This window comes from Salarias fasciatus, chromosome 23, assembly GCF_902148845.1.
Source record: "Salarias fasciatus chromosome 23, fSalaFa1.1, whole genome shotgun sequence".
Taxonomy (NCBI): Eukaryota; Metazoa; Chordata; class Actinopteri; order Blenniiformes; family Blenniidae; genus Salarias; species Salarias fasciatus.
Genome location: NC_043766.1, coordinates 20,565,411 through 20,588,365, shown reverse-complemented (window position 1 = coordinate 20,588,365; position 22,955 = coordinate 20,565,411). Strand labels below are relative to the sequence as shown.

At 40.7% G+C, this 22,955-nt stretch overlaps 3 protein-coding genes across 4 annotated transcripts in view; 1 reads left to right on the top strand and 2 right to left on the bottom strand.

The window, feature by feature from the left end:
- The window catches only part of LOC115381431 (zinc finger protein GLIS1-like), an 85,202-nt gene extending 81,453 nt beyond the window's left edge, over positions 1–3,749 (bottom strand). The window contains exons 1-2 of the mRNA XM_030082797.1: positions 3,622–3,749; positions 3,152–3,471 (exon numbers count right to left, since the gene is read on the bottom strand). Coding sequence (XP_029938657.1) covers positions 3,152–3,443 — 292 coding nt within the window. The 5' untranslated portion in view covers positions 3,444–3,471; positions 3,622–3,749. The remainder of the gene's footprint in view (positions 1–3,151; positions 3,472–3,621) is intronic.
- Positions 3,750–7,447: 3,698 nt separating this feature from the next.
- On the top strand, positions 7,448–10,050 carry dio1 (iodothyronine deiodinase 1). Its single transcript, XM_030082800.1, has 4 exons — positions 7,448–7,823; positions 8,009–8,152; positions 8,317–8,516; positions 8,920–10,050. Exons 1-4 carry the CDS (start codon positions 7,487–7,489, stop codon positions 8,983–8,985), a joined length of 747 nt encoding a protein of 248 aa, XP_029938660.1. The 5' UTR covers positions 7,448–7,486; the 3' UTR covers positions 8,986–10,050.
- Positions 10,051–14,159: 4,109 nt separating this feature from the next.
- The window catches only part of LOC115381432 (single-stranded DNA-binding protein 3-like), a 13,136-nt gene continuing 4,340 nt past the window's right edge, over positions 14,160–22,955 (bottom strand). Inside the window, exons 5-18 of one of the 2 annotated variants that reach the window (XM_030082798.1) lie at positions 19,258–19,347; positions 18,047–18,121; positions 17,738–17,800; positions 17,567–17,630; positions 17,413–17,486; positions 17,142–17,206; positions 16,993–17,041; positions 16,688–16,723; positions 16,513–16,567; positions 16,359–16,423; positions 15,174–15,252; positions 14,971–14,999; positions 14,766–14,867; positions 14,160–14,598 (exon numbers count right to left, since the gene is read on the bottom strand). In XM_030082798.1, coding sequence (XP_029938658.1) covers positions 14,569–14,598; positions 14,766–14,867; positions 14,971–14,999; positions 15,174–15,252; positions 16,359–16,423; positions 16,513–16,567; positions 16,688–16,723; positions 16,993–17,041; positions 17,142–17,206; positions 17,413–17,486; positions 17,567–17,630; positions 17,738–17,800; positions 18,047–18,121; positions 19,258–19,347 — 876 coding nt within the window. In that variant the 3' untranslated portion in view covers positions 14,160–14,568. The remainder of the gene's footprint in view (positions 14,599–14,765; positions 14,868–14,970; positions 15,000–15,173; positions 15,253–16,358; positions 16,424–16,512; positions 16,568–16,687; positions 16,724–16,992; positions 17,042–17,141; positions 17,207–17,412; positions 17,487–17,566; positions 17,631–17,737; positions 17,801–18,046; positions 18,122–19,257; positions 19,348–22,955) is intronic. The other variant, XM_030082799.1, reaches the window with a different exon arrangement.

The following is a 22,955-nucleotide window of genomic DNA, read 5'->3' as shown; positions in this document are numbered from 1 at the left end:
AAAGATATATAAATAAACTCTTCTGCATACACATCAACATCAGATTTAAAGTCAAACGTGTCAATCCTCCAGCAATTTAGGAACTATAACCTCATTTGAAAACTGAAGAACATGTACAGTTTAATAAACATTCCATGCCTTTTGTCATTGAAAAGTGTCCACACAGCTAAAAAAAAAAAAAAAAAAAAAAAAAAAAACACAACATAAATGGTCGAGAGAGCAATTATTTTGTCAGAATATTTGTTATTATAATTATTGTTTTACTTTTAAAAGGACAAACTTTCACCACATTTAGTTTTTCTAGTTGTTCAGGCAAATGCCAACTCCCTATTTTATTTTATGTCTTTAAAAACAACAACAACAATAAATAAGCTGCAACAATTGATTTCAAAAGTGGATTTTACCACCACTTTTCTTAAAACCCGACACCAGCACACACTACTAAAACTGTTCACAAGCTACTGGGAAGCTGTCATTAATCCTCTGACACTGCGGAGGCTCAGAGCGCTGCTGTAACGGCTGGTTGTTTCTCATAACAGTCAGATTATCGCCCTGCGGTCTTATGTCTACCAATCATGCCGGGGTAAATACAGGAAATGAAGTCACAATCAGGGAATTCAACTTTGGTTCCAATGCCACTTTAGAAAAAAGGGGGAAGTGTGAGTCTGTCAGTGTGTGGCGAATATGTGTGCAGGATATGACAAAATGATGCCGGTGTGTTAAGGTGTACGGAGTGCATGTATATAGACATCATGTATTGTAATCACTGTTTATTACTCATATTTCAACATGCTGAATCAACACACAAACCTCTGCAGTTTATCTGAGAGTCACTTGAGTACACTTAGTCCTCTGAGTCAAACATTTTTCCCCTCTAATAATCCTACAGGCTCAGCACCATCGCTCGGGCCAGGGGAAACTTTAGTAAGGTATCAGATGATACTCGAGTATATACTTCATTCAAAGTTGATATAGCGACGAGAGGTCAAGTGTTTTTCTTTGCAAGCTAAATATTTTAATTTCAGGTGGACACAGGTATTTTTAGCACAGTAGACTCACAGTGTTTGGATGATCAGAGAGCACCGTGCATGTTTCAAGGCTAACACACCAGGTGTGACGCAAGTCGCTGTGATTTGAGGATGAATGGATTTGACGCAGAGGAAATCTTTTTTCCCCCATGAATTCTTGCAAAAAGCAGCCTTTACAATGTTAACAAATATCAAGAGCAATGACACAAAAAACTGAAACAATTTTAAAATAAGTTAAATACATCATGTGATTAAAACTTCATTTTAATATATTATATGTTGCTCAAATATTCCAAAACCCATTTTCATTATGGCTTTGCAGTTGGTGACTTAGAAAACCAGCGAAGCGGTGCTGGAAGCACATGTCTCTGAGAGCTTCTTCGCACATCTTTTCTCTGAGTCTCGGATGAAACATCACCTCCCACCTTTGAATCACTTTTATCACTGAACTCGTTTTTGCAACTGCGTGTTAAAAACATCAGAAAGTCCCCGAATGAGGCACTTTCTTCCTTCTATATCTTCTCACTTCCATCAGGATAGATATTACAGTCTGTGTTTGTGCAGAGATTCCTCTCAGTATAAATCTAAAGTAATGGTTGAGACTGTGGCTTAAACTCCAGCTCTGTCCCCAAATGGGACCATGTAACACGATCAGCCTGAAATGAGCCATGATACAAAAGACTGATGAGTACTGAGATCACTTTCATACTCCATTCTCACCAAAGGGGACTATAAAACAACATGGAAATAACGAGAATACAGAATGCATTCATGAAGTGCTGCAGAATAAAAATGCGGACGAACACAACTTTGAATTACTGGGAGGAACTTTGACATATAATATGCAAACACATTTCCTCTGTAGTCTGAAACATGTGCTGAAGAAAGTAAGTTTCAGAAAAGTTTTAAAGTATTTTAATTCATAAACCTATGAATAAATTAATAAATCACAATTTGATTGCTTTACGGGTCCAGACCGACTGGGGTGTGTGTGCATTTTCTCCCTCCAATATTAATCTATACTCCACAAACACATAACACATCTTGTATTCCCACAATTTACGGGAAGTAAGTTCAAAAGCGTTGCAGAGACAATGAGTCGATTCATTCTGGTCGGGGATGCTGGGGATGGAGGGTTGAGGGCACAACTGTGCTCCAAGAGAACTCATAAATGCTGAGACACATTCAGCAGACATATGGTTTGTGTTTAGAAAGAAGAAACAGTAATCAAATCCGTTGATCCTCTTCTTGCTGCAAGGATGATTGCTAATATAAAAGTCTGTTCAGTCTAATCATAATTTAGGATGGGGCTGTAATTACCTCGACCCTCTCACAACAACACACTGTCTAAACAGGATGGGGCAGGCTACCACAGAGATGCAAAGCCTAGTTTCCACTATCTGTGTGACATGGCTTATTTCATCTATGTAATTGTTTTAATAATTTCACTTTACCTCATGGTTCCATGCAGTTCACTTTCAGAGACATGAAAGAAAAACTGTAATTATCTATTCTGAACAGATTAAATATGTACAAAATTACTTCTAAACTCTCTAAACTAGCAACTATCCTCAAAAAAACGCTTGAATTTTTTATTCTCTGAATACTGTTGAACTCTTCAATCTTCCCACTGCCATCGCTAAAATAGTCACTGCTATGAATTAATATGACACCGAGGAAATGTACATTTACTTGGCAGCTACTTCACAGACTGTACATTACTTCAAATGCCTTCAGTGTGCAAAAGAGACAACACTCAGACTCTGGGGTTATTTATGAAATAACCAATGATCCAAGTGAGCTCTTATTTTCACTAACAAGTGTTATCCATAACTGCAAACTGGGATTTTAACACATAACAGCTGCCTTAAAAAGGTTACTGAAGCTGTAAAGAGACGTGTGGCCCTTTATTTTAACTTGTTTTTATCAAGCCAAAGTATCCAGAAACTGCTGATTGGCAGAATGGCCAATTAAGACACCGCTGCCAATTAACTGAATTAGTTTTAAAGAACGCATGGCAACATTTACTTTGATCGTGCACGTCAAGAAATCTCCAATTTTCCAGTAATAATGAAACATGCATTCACCTCTCCAGCATCTGCTAAAAGACAGTGGGAGCCTACCTTGAACCAGAGGAACAGAGAAGCACAGCCGCGGATTTTTGCCTGACAGATGCGCCTTCTCCTCGGACAGTCGCTTGGGGCTCGCGCAGTTCATGTGCGTGAGGGTGTCGTGGGAGCCGCGGCATGTCTGAGATCCGAATCCTGCGCTCCCGGGGCGGCGCGCACAGATGTCCGCCTTTCCGCCGTACACGGACAGTGTCAAGCTGGGGAAGTCAGCGAAAGCTGGGCTCTGACAGTGGCTCACCATCCCGAATAACGCCGAGGAGTTCTGCATTGATGACTGCTTTCCCATGCACGTTTGCAGCCGCTGCTCACATTACCTGCGCGCACAGGGAAATGAAAAAACAAAAACAAAAAAACACTGTAAACACAGCAAAGAGGGACGTGTGGTCCTTTCTGTCCCACACGTGGTTTAGGAGACAGCTGGTGTGCAAATATGCATTCAAAGGAACTTGGATGATGAAACGTACCATGTCCATCTGGCTCTCGGGAAACAGAGGCAGTTCAACTGTGCACATCGGCATGTTTGCCAAACCGGAGAAGAAAACATTTGCAAGCCTGATCGACAGCATCCTCTCAGTGAGGATCACTGTCCAGCATCACACGCTCCTCTCTCTCTCTCTCTCTCTCTCTCTCTCTCTCTCTCTCTCTCTCTCTCTCTCTCTCTCTCTCTCTCTCTCTCTCTCTCTCTCTCTCTCTCTCTCTCTCTCTCTCTCTCTCTCTCTCTCTCTCTCTCTCTCTCTCTCCACAGATTGACACCCAGCAGCTCCACTGGGCTCCAGGGTGCAGGAGCACCAATAAAGACCGCGTCCGTGTTTCTGTGGGAGGATAACATCTGGATCCAGACGCACTGTGCGCTTAAATAGTCAACTGCGCTATCAGTAATCACGCATCCGGTGTCACGCACCGTGTAATACGACACTGATCACCAAATCCCACTGTACGCAGGACTGCACACAGGACGGATCCAGTGGCCACTTTGTCCATGATGAGAATCCCTGCAGCGCATAACCAAACACACACCTTTCCTTTACTTTAAAAGCAGTGTTGTAGACTTCCGTTCTTTGGTGGAAAAGTAAAAAATTTGTGTTTTAAGATGAAGGTGAGCACAAAACTCCCCATGACAGTTTCACACAATTTTGTAGATTTTTTTTCCATATGAAACTTGTCTCATGTATGAAACCTGTTGCTTAGGTTCAGGGTTAGGTTTGTGAAAGGGTTAAATTGAGACACTAGTCCCCATCTATGTTAAACATCTCAACGTAAAAAGAACCGTTTGAATTCAGCATTTGATAAGTCATATTTTTTTATACTTACTCATATTATAACGTCAAGCTAATATAAATCCTGAAATGCTATTCTGCAGCACCATCTGGTGGGTGTTCCATGAAGGGAAAACCATGAGAACACACGTTGCTCTGTTTATGGAGAAACATCTTCAGAGCAAATAAGTGGGGCAATGATAGAAATATGGTAAACGCCACAGAAGAGGGCAGGTAAAGGCAGGTGGTGATGCTGCACGATTAAAGTAAAAACTACTTTTACAATGGAGGAAAATAAGCGACAGGAAAAACTGGATCCCGCGCTGCCTTCATGTGGTGTAGGAAAATTTAATTGAAATAACACACACACACACACACACACACACACACACACACACACACACACACACACACACACACACACACACACACACACACACACAAGATATGTACCCCAAAATTGTTCCTTTAGCATCAGTTGTAAATTTAACACAAGGCACACTAATATACATTTTATACACCATACCACTTTTTTACACTGAAGATATGAAAAATACAGACAAATATGCACTTTTCTTCTTCATTATACAAATCTAGCAAAGGTTTGAGAAATCTGAAACAGCGTTTTTATGAATGTTTAGACCCAACAGGGTAATCTAGTGCAGATTTGAGAAGTCTCTCTCTGTGGTTTTAGATCTTTGAACGGTCCAAAGTGCTCTATGAAAAAAATGGTGAAATATACTCTTTTGCTCTCTCCACATTTTTTAAATAGAATAAATGTTACACAAATTAAATTTTGGTTGATGGACAAAGTTGATGTCTCACCTAAAATGTCTAACGTGTTTTTACAGTACATGAAACAGGTAAACAGGTGCTTCACTTTTGAAACAGTTTTTCTTTTAACTTTCCAAATCTTAAAATTTCACTAAACTGAAGAACCTAAAATTATGGATCGATTTCCATTATACGTTCTTCAAAGTAACATTGTGTAAAAATTTCTGTTAAAGATCCGAGCTATAGTACATCTTATCAGCAAAGGATTCTGAGAAATTTGAGAAATCTGTTCATGCAAAAGACAAAGAAGGTCAACAAGCTTGTGATGTTCAGGACCTCAAGCATCACAGTATTACAAACAAATAGGATTCTGTATCGGGATTCAGGAACATTTCCGGTAATGACCGTCTGTGCACGCCACTTTCTGTGAGATTAACAAATGTAAATTTACCATCACAAATGAGGTGAAGGCATGTTTGACAACAATGAAGAAAATGCCATAATTTGAGTTACTCCTACAAACTGGAGTGGGAAGACATGATAATCCAGACCGCCACTGGTGGGACGAGGCACTGAGGAAGAGGAGAGGTGGAGTAAGTAACCAGCAGAGACATAGCTGTTCATACAAAGATCAGAACCAGCAGTAAAGTTGTCAAAGATCATGCTGATGTGCGGTGGTGCAGGTGAGGATCAGACGCTAACATCCACAATCTAAATATGAAACCTGTGATAAGAACTCAGACCAACTGGCAGCAAGAAACACAACATAAGGCTAATATGTAGTCACCAAGTGAAGACAATCACACATCTTTTTCCTCAAAATTCTACTCACAGTATTTATCCCATAATGACAATATGGAAAGAGTTTTTCAAACATTTCAAAATTTAGCAAAAATGAAAAAGAAATACTTTGTTGGCTTACCTTTAACAGCAACTTATTGAGCTTTCCTCAAGTCTTTCATCAAGTCTTTTTGAATACAATGCCACAAACTTGGCACAGCTACGAATGGTTGGGCAGTTTGGGCAGTTCCTCTCTGCAGCACCTTTCAGGCTCCATCAAACTCCATCAGGTTCAGGTTGGTGCCCAGAAACTTCCAGATGTGCACAGATGTTCAATCTGATTCAAATGTGGGCTCTGGCTGGGCCACTCAAGTACATTTACATGGTTGTCCTGAAGACACCTTTTATATCTTGACTGCGTTCCTCGGGTCGTTGTCTTTCCAGTAGATAACTCGTCACCCTAATCTGAGGTCAACAACCCTCTGCAGCATCCAGGATATGTCTGTACAAAATATTCTAAAACCATCAAACATTGTGAAACTCACACATTTTAAAACTGTCACACATTTTAAAACTATTGCATTAATCTTTCTCTCTCTCTCTCTCCTGACTAGTCTCCCAGTTCCTGCCACTGAAAAACATCCCAAAACTTGTCAACTTTCACAGAGGAGTGGCTTTATTCTGACCAATCGATCATACAAGACTGCTGGGTGGATTCCCTCAGAAATGGTTTGTCCCCGAAGAAGATCCTTCTTGCTTCACAGAGGAATCCTGGAGCTCTGACGGAGTGTTGATCGATCGATCGATAGAATAAACTAAAATATGGAAGTGTGAAGCAAAATGAATAGTTTTTACATGCACTATAAGTGTATGTGTACACACACACCCACCCACACACACGTATATATATATATATATATATATATATATATATATATATATATATATATATATATATATATATATATATATATATATATATATATATATATATACAATGGCAAAAATAATAATAAACCAACCCATTTCAAAGTGTGTGTGATAAGTTCATAAGTTCAACTTTGTCAATTATCTGTGCCCAGTAGGTGGAAGATCACACATTGTTTCAAGTTATTGCTTTATATTAGGGGGCAAAGTCTGTAGAGATACTGTTTGATAGGGCTTTTTTTTCTCTGAGCAATTATCCAATGACCTCTTTACACATTAAGCATCTGTTCAATGGCACAACAACGAATAAAATCCTCCCCAAAAAATTATGTATAATTTAGGGAAATTGGTCCTTTGGTGAATCTTAATGTTCCCCTAAATGTATGTTTCACCGGAAAACTTATCGTTGGATCTGAAGCATATGGACATCACTGAATTTCAAGCCGCGGGAAAGAAGCATGAAGGAGTATGGAAATTCCGAGCCACCGGAGCGTCCGTGAAGGCCTCAGCTATCAGTGGGTGGGAAGGGGCGAGTTTAAAACACGGAGACGCTCCGGGACGACAGGCAGTTTCCCCACAGCAGGAAGCAAACATGCTCCTCAAAAAGCTGATGCTCTTTGCATCGACTGCGTACATGCTTCTGTTTTTGTTTGCAACCAACATCAGCCTCAGGATTTTGCATTTTTTCTCTCCAAGCCTCGCCAAGAAACAGATCCTGAAAATGGGTGAATCGATCACCATGACCCAGAATCCCCGATTTAAGTATGAGGACTGGGGTCTCACCTTCCTGTCTTATACTTTCGTCACAACTGCGTTAAAGCAGTTGTGGATGACTCTCGGAGATGAGGCTTTTCTGGGAGAACAGGCTCCAGACACACCTGTGTTCACCATGGAGGGGGAAAAAACAAGCGTCTGGAAGTACCTGAAAGGTGAGGCTGTTTTCCTTTGCTGTGTGTGTGTGTGTGTGTGTGTGTGTGTGTGTGTGTGTGTGTGTGTGTGTGTGTGTGTGTGTGTGTGTGTGTGTGTGTGTGTGTGTGTGTGTGTGTGTGCGCGCGCGTGCGCGTGCGCGTGCGTGTGCGCGCGCGCTGAGTTTCGTGTTGTGCCTTATCTGCAGATAACAGACCTCTGGTGCTGAGTTTTGGGAGTTGCACCTGACCCCCGTTCATGTACAAACTTGGTGAGTTCAAGCAGCTCGTCAGGGACTTCAGCGACGTGGCTGACTTTCTTGTGGTCTACATCGCAGAGGCTCATTCAACAGGTGTGTGAAACCAGCAGAGAGCATTCCTCTCCTCCCCTTCCACCAATACTGCACTTTGACCTGATAGAATGCTGTGAAGATCCTGCAGACGAGGCACTTAAAGCCACAACAATCTATTCTGCACCCTCACCCTAACCCTATTTAACTCTGTTGTTTTGTCTCAGATGGTTGGGCTTTCGCCAATAACATTGCCATCAAGCGCCACAGGAACCTGGAGGAAAGACTGTCTGCAGCCCGGATTCTGGTCCAGGAGGAGACCCTCTGCCCCGTGGTCGTGGATTCAATGAGTGACACGACCTGTGTTAAATATGGTGCTATGCCAGAGAGACTTTACATACTGCAGGCAGGAAAGATCATCTATAAGGTAAGACCCGTGCAACACTGAAGCCAGCACAAAACCTTGAAGGGCTCACTTATTGCTCATCTAGTTTATAGGTCATTAAAAGGGGAAATGTTTGTTTTATGGTTATTGCCTTTTCTCATGCAGTTGCGTGATTTGAAGCAACACAAGTGATATGGTTGTGAGCTTCCTGCACTATGTCAGCTCACGCTATTGCGTGAGAGTGGAAAAAAACAAACACATCAGAGGAATTCCTGGCATGCCGCCAGACCCATGATAGCCATGCCAGAAATGTAGATTACGTGACTACAGCATGTGCATGAAATGCCGTGGTAGTCCCCCAACTGATTCAAATTTAAGTGGTATTTTGACAATAATGTTTGCGTTGTATTGTCATTCATTAATACTTTTTCCCTCTTTCCTGCAGGGAGAAAAGGGCCCCTGGGGATACAAACCACAAGAGGTGCATTCATTTCTGCAGAAGATGAAATAAGGTGGCTAAATTAAGTAAAACCATGAACTTGTCATCTAATGGTTTTATATGAAATTAAGGCTCGATTTTTATTGAGTGACAGAAGTCCCCAGAATAACACCTAACTTTGTTTGACATAATACTATGTTATCTCTTTTTGTGAAACTCAGATCAAAAACCTGCTTCATCTGCTTGTAGTTATAAACCAACTACCTGGATATATAACACAAGATAAGTAAAAAAACAAAAAATCATAACTCTTTCAAGCTTGCACTAATGCTGCCTTCAGGCCAGCCTGTCAACATTGGCCGCTGAGTGTGAACTCTCCTCTCACTGTTTCTTAGTGATGGCTGCAGATCAAACCGTTGGCCTCTGCAGCCAGATGGAGTTAAACATAGAGAGAGAGAGAGACAGTTCACTCAGGGTTTATGTTGTAGGGACAGAGTGTTTGGAATATGTTGTTTATGTGTCCATGGTATTTTTTTTTTACTTCCTGAGCTGCCTTAATTCAGAACTTTAAATTTATATAAGACTGAAGTCATCGAGAATCTCCTGGCAGGAGCCGTTACTGAGCGTGCCATAAGTGAACTATTGTGTACTGCCTTAAACCATAGAGATGAGTTTGTTGATAAATACTCCAAAGTACATCTAAACAAGACAACTTTTTACATGACGACCACAGTGCAAACCTCTCGTCGCTGTGGTTTGATGACTTAAAAGTAGACTGCTTCTGATTTATATTGGAGTATTTGACAAACCTGATGCATTACAATTTATGAAGTAATGTATCAGACAGAATTATCATCGATCTGGATAGAGACTAGTATCACATTCAGAGTTTATACATGACTTAAAGATTTGTTATTCCATTTGTTTTAACAATTGATCGGTATTTTCCATGTTGGGAATGAGGTCAGCTGTTAACTTACCTTTCGGGCAATAATTTGGGAAAACTCAAGAGCTGAAAAAGTGTAAACCATTCAAATGAGATTAAGCAGAACTGCACATAAACAACTGCTGTACATAATTTTGTTGTTAAACTGTCACTTCTCATAGCAATTAAAACAGAAGACTGTTGCAAATTCACGAAGGCTGTCATTATTGCTTGGTGATTCTTAATAAAATAGAGTTTCGGGGCGTCGATGCTGACGTACGCCGCGGTCTTCCACCACATGAGACTCGGGCTGTTGTTTGCTGTCTTGTCTGGAATTGATAAATGTGCTGTAAGCTGTGCGATTACATAACGCCAGCAAATCGTCTGCCAACACATATATAAACACGTGAGTTGTGCCTCGATGTGAGTTAATGCCTAACTGTCTTATCACCACATATCAACCGATTTTTGGCATTAGATGCATCCGTAATGTTGCGTAACAATTTAATCAAATGTGACTTTTTTCAGCTTATCGGGGTTGTGTTATTTACTGGAAGTGAAAGTGGTGAATCAACACTTGATGGCTTGGAGTATCAGGGAAATAGGAAAAAAAGCTGCAGTAAGAGGTTTTAGTTTCCCTCCAGGCACAAGTAATGAGAATGTCAGTTGTTCAAAAGTTTGCATTGAGCTGATTCTCCTCCTGTTTTTGCAGCAACTCATTTTTCACCAAAAATTTCCACACATTTAGATGCTTTCAGTGTGAATATATAAAGATTAGGCAGGAAATGCAAAAGTGCCTTTGGCAATAATAAAGAACTTTATGTCTGATATATAAAATTTAAGTAACTCATCTTTTTACTACACAAAGTAATCATGGGACACAGACTTAGAAAAAAAAAAAAAGGTGCCATTTAGGTAACACACCACATAAGCTCACATTTGCTCTGCATGGTTGAAGTAGCAAACAGGGCACTTTTGTATTACGACAGGTTTTGTAACATTAGCTGTTTGGCTGTGTAGCTGGAGAGTAGGATTGGCTTATAACTAGTCCAACCACTTCCCGTGGAGAGCCGCCAGGAGCTGCTTAGCTGTTTCCTATTGTTAAACGGGAACCAGAACACGTTTGGCCCTTCCCAACTCTGCACATTACTGAAGATTCGCATCTGGGTGTTCAAATGGAGAAAAAAACTCTGGTGTTGTGCATGTTTAAGCGCGTTCAGGGAAAATAAATTTGTGAAGGCCATCGAGGCCCTGAAAGCCTGAGGGTCCAATGGAGCCCAGCAGGGGGCAATGTGAAGTCACATTTGTTTTTGTGAACGGTGGAAATAAATGCTTCTTATTATGAAACCAGTAAGCCTACAAAAACTCACCTAAACACACCCGTTTGTCTCAGTTGTTCAGTTTATAACTTTTAAAAGAAAATACTCAAATCTGCACTTTGCACTCATGGATGAAATGGAGTTTTCTTAAAAGACAAACTCAGTCATCTGCAGATGCATTTAAAACATATTGTATATGTTTGTTATTCCATTATGAAATTCCCCTATAGTTTAGATTTATAACACACTGACAATTTTTAAGCTTTTACTAGTATAATAGATGTTATAGTCATGAAAATTTTAAAAATGCTGAACTTCTATTCAGTTCTCTATCACTTGAGTTGCTTGATTAAAAACCACACATACTTAAATGGAGACGGCAATAGATTAAAAAGCACAACAAAATATTGTTCATCAAATGGAAAAACTAGCAGCTTAATTTCAAGAAGGAAGTTTGAAGCGCTTGGCTTTTGAGATGAAGGGGCGCGTGGGCCTCCGCTGTGAGGTGCCAGAGAACTTCATTTTGTCAGGGAATAAACTGTTATGGGATGAACTACTTGAATTATAAAGGGTTTTGTGCAAAAACAATCCACATACACCTCACAGCACGAGGGCAGGCCTGAATCCTGAGTAGCACCTCTTTCTGGAGTTAACACATGGGGGACCCATCAGCTGGATGAAACAGGTGTTTAGCAACTGAAGGCCGCCTTCACTCATACTTAGCTGGGGTTGAAGACCCTGTACTGCATGGATTGGACAAAGCAGTACAGAAAATGGATGGATGGACCCCTGGGGGGCGCCAGAGAGCTTCATGGAGGAAGGAGCAAGCAGGTTCTGGGACTCAGGGAGATACTCTTTTATAATACAGTTAAAAAAAGAAATAAATATGTATTTTAATCATGATGAAAGCAAAAAAGAGCAGGGTAAACTGTTTTTTGGCTCGAAATTTATTTAAAGAGTTTGAATGGAGATAAATGTAAAAGATGAAATGGATTGTACTCCAAAACTGTAAACATCGTAGCAGTTACAATTTCAATTGTACTAGATGTTTAAGATCAAATGCATTAGTCATGCTTTTATTGCCTATGGATTCCAAAAAGCTTTACTAATAACTTCTCACGTAAAAACACTGGCAGCCAGGCATTCAACAATATTCTCCTCCGAGTGAATGTAAAGGTGTAGTGTGTTTTGTTCTGGGAAACTTAGTTCAAGCAGTCAGGGCGGCTCCTCTTCCCTCATTTGTCCCACAGTATAAATAAGATGACTGTTGTTACAGCAAGGGTATCAAACTGCAGCTTAGAAAAGGTGAACACTTCATATTTTCATTGATAACAGCTCACAGCGTACCAGCAGCTCAGACTCAGCTTTTTGTCTCAGGTTTTGAAAGATGACCCAACTGATACTGAAGCAGACTTCCGGGTCGAAGGGAAAACAAGCTACAGGTGGAAACCACCACTTGGTTGTGTTGGTGGAGCAGACGTAACTAATGGACTTGTCCTCATCAAACTGGTTGATGATAGCGCCCCCTGGCTTCATTGCAGGTAATGATATGTGCATGGAGGAGCTGTGAGTTGTATGACAAGTGCATCATAATGGAAATGATCCACTCATAACTGAATCCAAACAGTGAAAGGTCTATATTTTAGTTTAATATACAAAGCTCTTAAGCTGTTGCTTTAATTTTAAGTCTGCAGTTTCAAAACTACAGAACCTCCATACCTCTTAATCCAATAATTAATCCATTAATTGTCACAATATTTTAAAAAGGCTAAATCCTTCAGATGATATCATAGAAATGTAGAGAAAAGTTGTACACAGTGTAGCAGTGTGCAGTGTCACTTCATTTGTGCAAACCAGCGCATATAAATACAAATTTGCACAAGTAATTGCCATAACAGGCAGTTAACCAGCTCTGTGCTAGATGCATGAAGTGCGTTCTGAAGCACTTTAAAACTACTTTCAATTACAGGGAAAAAAAGACCACAAACAACATGGTAAGTTATTGTAAAATTATATTAACAAGCAATCTTTCCTCAATTTGAAATAAAAAAATAGCAAATAAAGGCAACATAGGACAGGTGTGTATAATGTGTAATGTTCACAGGAAAATTGAAACAAAAAAAAAAAATTCTCATCACATTTACAAGACTGCTGCTAAAGTTTATAATGATGACTACTAGAATCAGTTTAGAAAGCTTTGACTGAGTAACTGGGGCAATATATGTAGTCAAAGTTTGTATCAAAATATAAAAAAATATGTGGGTGGGCAAGAAAGGGCAGTTAGGGGAGGGGCGGGGGAAGATCAACGATACAGAAGGGAAGTATGACCAACCAATATGTATGTAAGGAAAAATGGACGAGTCATCCATAGCCATTCCATCAAAAAAATAAACAAAAAAACTGAAGGAAAAAAACAAAAACTGGAAATAACACAGAGGGCTACAACAATGAAGAGCACAGAGTGTTAAGCACAGGCAGGTAAAGAGATATACACCACATCTTAAAGCAGGTGTCCACATAGAGAAGAGCAGCACTAGGTAGTATGTTGTACACAGATTCTCAGCACTCATGCACTCACTTCTTATGCCGAAGTCTGGATTCCCTTGACAGTGCACAGCAGCAATCCAGCTGTTTGACCGAAACAGCTCAGAGTGCAGAGGAGCACCGCCGTCAGCAATAAGAGACTGATCAAATTGGATCAATATGACAACGTAAGAACCTCCTGAGCACTTACATGCTGCTAAAGGTCGTTACGACATAAGCCATATCCTTTCACATATTTTCTCCTTACAGATCTCTTTAAATAAGAGGGCGGGCATCCAGAAGAGTTGTACATTATTCAGAAAGGTGGCCATAAGTTAAAAGGCAAATTCTGAGTCCTATGTCAGCTGTCGTTTGAGACAGAGTATGCATGGCGATAAATAAAATGACAAGACAAAGACTTTCCAAGCTCACAATGCATATGCACACTCTCCAGTGTTTTTAAGTGACAAAAAGCGGATATTTCCTGCACATCTTGCACCACAAAGCAATTCAATAAAAAGTACAAGAGGTAAACTTCAACCATGTTTTTTTTTTTCTCTAAAGAGGTTGATAGAACAGAGGATAGGGAGGTTTTGCGGAGAACATAAAAACGTGTCATGTATGCATTTCAGTAGCTGGTTTTTGTCACACTTTTGGGGGTGGGGGGTGGGGGTCATGATAAATGGATAAATTGTCCTTCATTTTTGAGCAAGGAGCAGTAGTCGCCAGCCATTTACATTTTTCTCCAATCAGCATTCTGGCATTAGTGTGGAACCAAAATGGCGCCTGTCCCTGATTCGGTGCTGATGTGTTTGGCCATGTCCTATAGAGAGTTCAGATCCTCGGAATGATGGCAAATGATGTGGAGTGGAGAGAGGGGCGGGAAGGTCACACGCTCATCGTCATGGTTGGAGAGTACTGTGGAATCACAGAGAAGAAATGGTTAAAACACACACACACACACACACATTTTGTATGACTATTAGCTGCTGCTGCGTTCAGTGATGCTAACACACTGTGACTGTGGCTTTGCTGTGTGGTCGACAGAGCTCTGCCTCTGGCTTCATCACAGAACGAAGACTTACGTTCTCGCTCTGAAAAGAGTGGAGGAAGTTTCCGCTTAGCTCCCCGTCATCCCTCGGGGTCCCAGGAGGATTGCTAATGCCACTTAAATTGTTTGGGGAATTCTAGAAACAAAGAGTGCACAGTTGTTTTTCTAAAGTACAACATTTCACTTTATGGAATAAAGCTATAGAGGAATACAACATTTGGCACTGCTGCGTTATTTACCTTGTTCATTCCATCCATATCACCAGAGCCTGTAAATGGAAAATTCAGAAAATCAAAGCAATGCTTTTACTCCTCAATAGGTCAGAAACTTATTTCTATAAAGAAGCCTCTTCTGCATAACAGCAACTTTCTTCATGGATGATAATGCAGCATCAACATTTCTCTGTTGATTGAGTCTAATGTGTTGTAGTGGGTTGTGTTACCTAGTGATCCATTCATGTGGTGTGGTTCCATCCCAGCCATGGCTCCCAGGGGCCCATCAGAGCCAGGACCCATGGGGAACTGCCGGGCACAGAAAAAAAAAAAAAAAAAAAAAGCAGTGAGAAGGCATAAATGAGAACTTACACCACCACACGGATATACTACCAAGTTCAAAAGTAAGTGAATTCTGTACAAGTTCTCTGAAGCGCAGTAGCTAAACAGTGAATGTGTCTGTTTTGCTGCAGTGAAACACATCCCCTCTTTCATTGCAAAAACTTCTAGTATTTTTTTGATTAACAAAAAGTACATCAGTGAACCCAATGAATGCCTCCCCACCTCCCATTCTATAAAACTCTAACATGTAAAAGTCACAGGTGACGAGTGCCATGAAGAACAGTGCAATAATCAATCACCCCAATCGCATGTTTAAAAGAACATAACCTGCACCGTGAAGTGAAAATCCCACAGGCCATAAAAGTGAAACAAGCCCATATGAAATTGCCTTTTTCACATCTACTTTGGTCTGTAGACGTTTTCCTTTCCTCAGAGGCAGTTTGAGGGGCCTTGGAGGCTCATATGCACAAAGATGGGGCACAGAGTGCACATATATAATATCCTGCAACTGAGAAATAGCAGGCATTTTGATTGTACACAACCTTAAATTTTGTTTCAGTCCACACCAGGATAAGTACGTAGCTTTGTCGCGTGGCTCATGCTAGAAGAGTAGAAATACACAGAAGCTGCATCTCAACCACAGGAACTTTCCCCAAGTACCAGGAACCATCACAGGTTTATTCCTTTCTACTGATGCAACCAAAGTCTACATTTACCTCTGGAATATATTTTCAACAATATAAAAAAGTCATAGATGACTTCATGAGACAGTACTTTCAACAAGTTCAGAAAGTCTGGTCATGGGGTCTACAAGGCTGAACATACCTGACTGACCATACTGCCTGTACTGTTATGTTATTATTATTATTATTATTATTATTATTATTGTTGCATCGTTTTGCAGAGGTCAAAAATTGGACATCAAAATAAAAGCTCACAGCAGACTACACCACAGCAACAAAGCTGATGACCTCTGCAGAGCTGAGAGTCTGGTCAGTAGATCTAATTTACTCAATCATGATCAATCATAGGGTGCTAATGAACAGAAGCAAGGAAAACAAAAGAATACTCACGTTATTTCGGTTTCCAGGTCCAGTGTTTATCATTGTGTACAAATTGTCTCCAGAGTTGTTTGAATCTGAAAAAAATGGAATTTTAAATACAGTTAGAAATGGGCTCTGCATGCAGCAGCTGATGTGTGAGAGTTTGGGTCACAAAGGCACTAACCTGCAGGGCTGGGCATGATGGGAGTCCCTGGAGGGCCTCCACCTCCAGATGCCCCCTTTGAAGAAGCCAGAAAAAAAAAAGACATTACAGATGTGCAAGCAAAACTGCTCAGTAATATTTTCCTTGTCTGAAAATGCATGCAGGATTTAAGACTTGCGGTCGGATGTGTTCTCACCCCGTATGCGCCAGGAGAGGGTGATGAGTAAGGCATCTGAAACCAAATATATAACCATTACAGACTAGAAATGGGAGTGTAAAACCCTTTCAATACCTCCAACTGTCATCATTCATCATTTGATAATCCTAATATCATTATGGCTGTCTGACTATGGAAACCATGACGCATAATACTACAATTATAGCAGAGACTAGAACATTGAAACAGAAGAATTCCTAGCTGTGAGGAGATCTGCCGGCTTTGTCTGAAACACAAACCAGCATCTCACAGGGAGTGTTTTCAGTGAATGAGTTTGTACTCACAGAGTTGGCATTGTTGGGATTGGGCCATGGCCGACCTGTCCCTGGGCCCCTAGATGGTGAAGCCAAAGGAAAAATTAGTTTAAAAATGAGACATTCTGACCAAAATACCAAGACGGTATTTATAAATTATAAATTAAGTGAAGGCTCACATGTTCACTCCTGGCATAGCGGGGCCCATAGTGTTGTGTGGAGGCCTCATCCCACCGCCAAAGTTCTGGCAAGATATCCAGAAACATTCAACATTAAAACAATTTAAAACAACAATCAAGACAACAGAGATGAACAGTAGTTTTATTACTATTATTACACAGGTTTTTTTTTTTTTTTTGCCAATAAACCTTCTACTCAACACAACCATCCAACAAAAATTCACTGACCGATACTTCCTTGAGGACAACTAGTTTAAGTGAAGAACTGTACCTGAGGGCCAGGCCCCATGGGTCCCATGCCTCGAGGGCCAGTCATTCTCTGCATTGGCCCCAAATTTGGATGGCCTGGTTATTCAAAAAGGAGAGAAAATTTAAATCTTGCAGATTGATAACACAGCCAAAGTGGTCTCAGTGCTAATTCATACCTTGTGGTCGGGTGGGATCCATATTGGGCAGCATAGGATGCGGACCTGGGCCCCCACCAGGTGGCTAAGGAATTAAACAGATACTGGAGTCAGTGAAACTAGTTTTTAAATATGTGCAGAGTATTCCGTGTTTGTGATATGGATATAAATGGGCGTGTGGGTGTGCGCTACCTGGTTGCTCATCCGGATGGGGGGACCTCTCGGGCCTCCAGCAAACCGAGGTGACATAAAAGACTGCAACACGAACAAAGTTGTTCCATGAAAATGTGCAACACAGATCTCTTGAATTGTCCCAGTAACTTCTTTTTTTTTTTGGCAGGGGTTGGGGTTTCACTTTATGTGAATACTGCAAGCAGCAGAATTAAGCTAAGACAAATGCCATAGCATGAAGCATCAGCAATGAGAACCAGCGTTTCCAAAAATGGCCACAGACAAGGAAAGTGGAGAAAAAGCCTGACAGACAGAGAGAGGCAGAGTTACCTGACTGTGAGGTCCCATCATACTGTTAGGAGGAGGAGGCTGAGGGTGAGGAGAGCCCTGGGGACCAGGAAGACCCTGTGGCGTCACACAAAATGAAGAGGCGAGGATGAAGAGGAGAGAAGGAACAGAGGGGAAGATGAGACCAAGAGAGACCCAAAGAGCAGCAAAAAAAAAAAGAAAAAAGTGGCAAAAGAATAGACAGAGAAAGAAGCAGGATTATTGCAGGGCAGAGGTGCAAAACAATGCCAAGATGTACAAAATCACGATGCTCAATTGAATGTGCGGAACAGAATAAGGTGAGACTGAGCAGACAACAAGCAAATTTAGTGGGAAAAAGGAGACAGCGAGATGGAGACGATGTGTGCACTCTTGCCTGTCAGTCAAGACATTAAGAAGCCTGCTGCATGCAGCATGTTATCAGTGCCAATTTCCCCGAATTAACAGCGTCAATTAAGCTCTATGCAATTAGCTTTATAACAACACTAAACACTGACACAGTGTTGCTAATGTCGCTGATCTGACAGAGAGTGAGGGGTCTAATTGATCCTCCTCCAATGATTTCTTGCATGGAAAGTATGAGTGTGTATGCAAGTGTAAAAATCTCGATGAGTCTTTTCTGTAATTAACATGGAAACATGTTCTACCTTTGTGCTTTTTGCTTCAAAACAAAGAGCTGAGCTAATCAGAGAACACTTTAATTCAATGATGACTGACCTAAATCCTAATATTATGTCACCTAAAACGGGGGAGTTCTTCGCAGTTGCCTGTAAAGAGTTTATTTTCATGAAGTATTGATTTACAGTAGGTGCTGCACCTTTCGATTTCTCCATTAGGGAAAATGGCCAGGCCACGCCTGCCTGTTTACAGCACAGGAGGGGCCGGGGCAGACAGAATGTCTATGATGTTTATGACAAGTTTGCTGAGCAGAGTGGAGCACAACGCAGACAAAGACAATACAGACACCGGTGTGAAGGCTTACAGCTGTGGACCATGCAAAACCCCAGTGGCCAATTTCAAAACCAAATGCCAGCAGCAGAGCACGTCGTAAAATGTGAAGATTAATCAGTTTATCCATTAACTGGGACTTAACGGTATGATTTAACATAATTTTCTCAAATTACTGTTGAAATGCTTTACCAAGTGGAAATCATAGACATGAGCTGAAGTGCTCTAAACAGGAGCAGGTTGTTTCATTATAGTCACGGACTGACCTGGAAAAGGCCAGGTGGCATTGGTCCTCCTGGCATGCCCTCACCGGGGGGCATCCCTCCCATCACAGGGCTGGGAGCTGCTGCTGCACTCTGAGAAAGATGAAGAAGTGAAAGAGCAGCATTACAATCTTTATATGTGCTGGGCCACAAGCTGGCAATAAACTAGCTGTCTGCCAACATGCAAAGAAAAGGAAGAAGGTCCTGTTAGACTGTGACATCTTGACCAACAACAAAGGTGCGTGCAAATAATCCAGTTCTTCTCTGGAAAGATACTGTGATGCATGTTCAGCCCATCAATTTGAATAGGCTAAAGTGTGCGGTATGTGATCCGGTTTCATGACCCCGGTGCAGACCTGTGAATACGATTCTATGTATTCCCCGTTTAAACATCACTTAACTGACTGACCTACACTCCTTCAGACCTCAATAAGGTATTAATGGGGTCCTTATTATGTCTAAGCCCTGCTGATCCAGGATCCAGTGGATCAGATAAGTATCAGTGGGATGCACTGAGTCAGAGGCTCCAAAGTGCTGCTGCACAGCAGGGGCTTGCTGGGCCGATTTCCTGCTCAAACCGCAGCTCTAATTCACTAATGTGCCATTTGCTTCGGTCACACACTCCTAATTGACTGAGTTTTTCTTCCTTGTAGCTGAAGCAATCTGAGATGAGCTAATGTCTCCAGAGCTGTGGAGTTTAGCTCCCAACGAACAGCTACCAATTGAGGGAAGCGCCTTTATCCCCCTTTGTTAATGCACAGCTTGCTTTGATTGTAGTGTAGACAGATATAGGTAAACAAGCCATGATCACCATAGGAATGAATGTATCAGCATTCATGCTCATATACAGCTCTGGGCCCCCACAGCTCTACAGACATCACTGGTCAATAGCCAACACACTCCCCTTTATCGACTGCACCTTCCCTAATTATATCTGCTCAGGCTGCCACTGCAGGGACACTGTGAAATACCTCAGTGAGGAGAGAAGTGAGGCCACAGTAAAAAGTCACGTCTCATCCGGCCCCTCCAACACTGGCTCACCAGCAGAATAAATCCTGCATCTTTACCGAGTGGTGTACAAAATTCAATAAGGCGCATGGCTGGCTGAAAAGTTCTCATATATGCTGAGCAACTGAGGTCCCCTTAAACAATTCAATCTGCACAATGTAAACGTGTTCATTAGGTTCCTTATCTATGCCCGACATGTGGAAGCATTCATTCTGCTGATCACTGGACTAGCTGTGCAATGAAAGTTGCTGTTATACATTTGTTAGTTTATAGGCATATACACAACAAACCTCATATACAAAGAATATGCTCGACATCATATACACATTTAATATAAACATTTCTGTCACTGGCTTCATTGGCATTCAAATCACTTCTTGCTACAGCACTGTAGCAAAAACATGCAATTATTACCAATACAGGAGGTTCTTAAATGGCCTTCAGCATTTCAGCTGAGGCTTAGGTCAGAGCCACACTAAGAACATATACAGGGGAAAAGAGCTGTTGCACGGAGAGAACATAACAGAATCACTGAATACGTAAAAGACAACCTGTTTAGCAGGATCTGAACTGCCCGGACAAGTCACACATATGAGAGCAAAGCAAGACTACTGTTGGGATCCCACCCTGGCAGCCTGACACAATCAGTCAGAACAAGTCATCGAGTGCTTTGTCCATCTAACATGCTTCCACTCACTGTTAAACATAACAAAGACCAAGATTCAGGAAGAATATGGACAAGAAATCTGATTTCTTTTAAATAGAAAAGTTCCACTGACTTATTTTCATAATCATGGTGTCACAAAGTGTCACAAAGTGACCACAAGACTGAAAACTACAGGTGGTTCCTTTAATTACACTAATGAATTCTTATCTACATAATGTCTGCAGGTTTCAAGATAAGAGCAGGATCATCTGGGACACGTGTGCTCTTTGTTGTTGGTTGGCTGGTTTTTATTGTTTTGTTACTTCACACTGCTTTGTTGTTTACGACAGGAAGTAGCATCACTTACAAGAGGCGAGGACATGAAAGTATTTAGATTCAAGTACCATGACGAGTTCTCAATGCCTTAAAATATTTTAAATCTTTCTTCTACTCTCAAACAAGTCACCAGGACGTACATTATACTTTGCTTTGTTCTATGCACCCTGTTGAATAAAAATGGCGCTTTCATTGATGTCTCTTACTTTTAAACAGCCTAATTTAATTGCAACTATATGATGCCATTATTTGTAAATCCTGTTGTCAGCAATCACGACAAATGACATTCTGCATTTCCTTCAAGAGCGAACTTACCTCATATTAATCATGTTTCTTTGAACAAAGTAAGAATTTATGTACAAGAGTTTTATTTATGTCTTACAGTTTAAAAGAGGGGGGAGGGGGTTACTTTATCATTTGGAAACAGCACAAAGACTGCCCTCAACCTGCTCCTTATCCTGTGAAATTGTTTCAACTGTGTTACTATATGTATTTAGTCTTTTTAACATTTGCTTAGAGATACAATTTTTGCATAATAAGAAGACAACTAGTCTCAGGTACGTAATTTAAGAAGTTATGGCTTGGAAGGTCTGTAGTATCAAGCTAAAGATTGATACGTGAATGATCACTCTATCATGCTACAAGGACTATTTAAGGGCTTGTAGTAAATGAAGCTGAGGACATACAAACACATCAGAGTTGCCCAAAACAAACTTTTAACTGAAATAAAAGAAAAAAAGACACCCACAATGCCATGAAATAACAGCACACAAAAAAGATTAAAACAAAAAACAAAACAAAAAAAAAAAAAGGATAGCACCTACAATAAGAACTCCATTATAACCACTACAACACAGGTCAGTTGTTCCAAAGACGCTAATGATGCTGCAACAGAGACGGCATGAGTTCAGTTGGCTGTCATCCTAATGTAAATAGCTGCTTTTAAAAATACAGTTTATCGTATTACCATTCATTATATTTGCATTGAAACAGAGTGCATAAAATGCCATATATATTTTTATTTATGTATTTATTTTCCTTTTTTTTTAAATGGCCAAATACTACTAATGTAGTCATAATTCATTTCAGAATTTGATTTAAATCAACTGGTTCCCAATCCCAACCATTTTTCCAATACCATCTAAGAAATGGGCTGCAGACCCTCTCTCTGGTTCCACTGTAATGTTTTGGCGAATCAGAGATCAAACAATGACAGGCACACCCATTCTCACAAACATAAAAATAACAGAAGCCTTCAAAATGAAAGCGCTGGCCAGTATCCAAACTCTATACTGTACTAGCCACAGTTTTTTTTTTTAAGTGTCGTATTATGCTTGTCTTGACACGTGAATCTAATTTTATGAATCGCAGAACAGGCAAATCCCCCTTTGATAGCACCTTTTGGGAACTACGATCAGTCCCTTTTTCTTTCTGAGACTGCAGTTGTTGCAGTATGCTTTGCTCCACTTTAATTTCACAATGTGAAGCTGTATTTAAGTTGGTAACAAAGTCCTAAAACAATGCTGCCTACCTATATACCCTAATGAAAGAACAAAAACTGAAGGGATTGAGAAAAAAAAACTAATGTCCAGTGTGAGTTCCTGGGAATGTTATGCTAGACCTTTACCATGCCTGTGTAAAGCTCACAGATATGTTAGTAGGGCTTTCCCAAACAGCCTGATGCTGGTTTTGGTGGAAATGAGCCACGTCT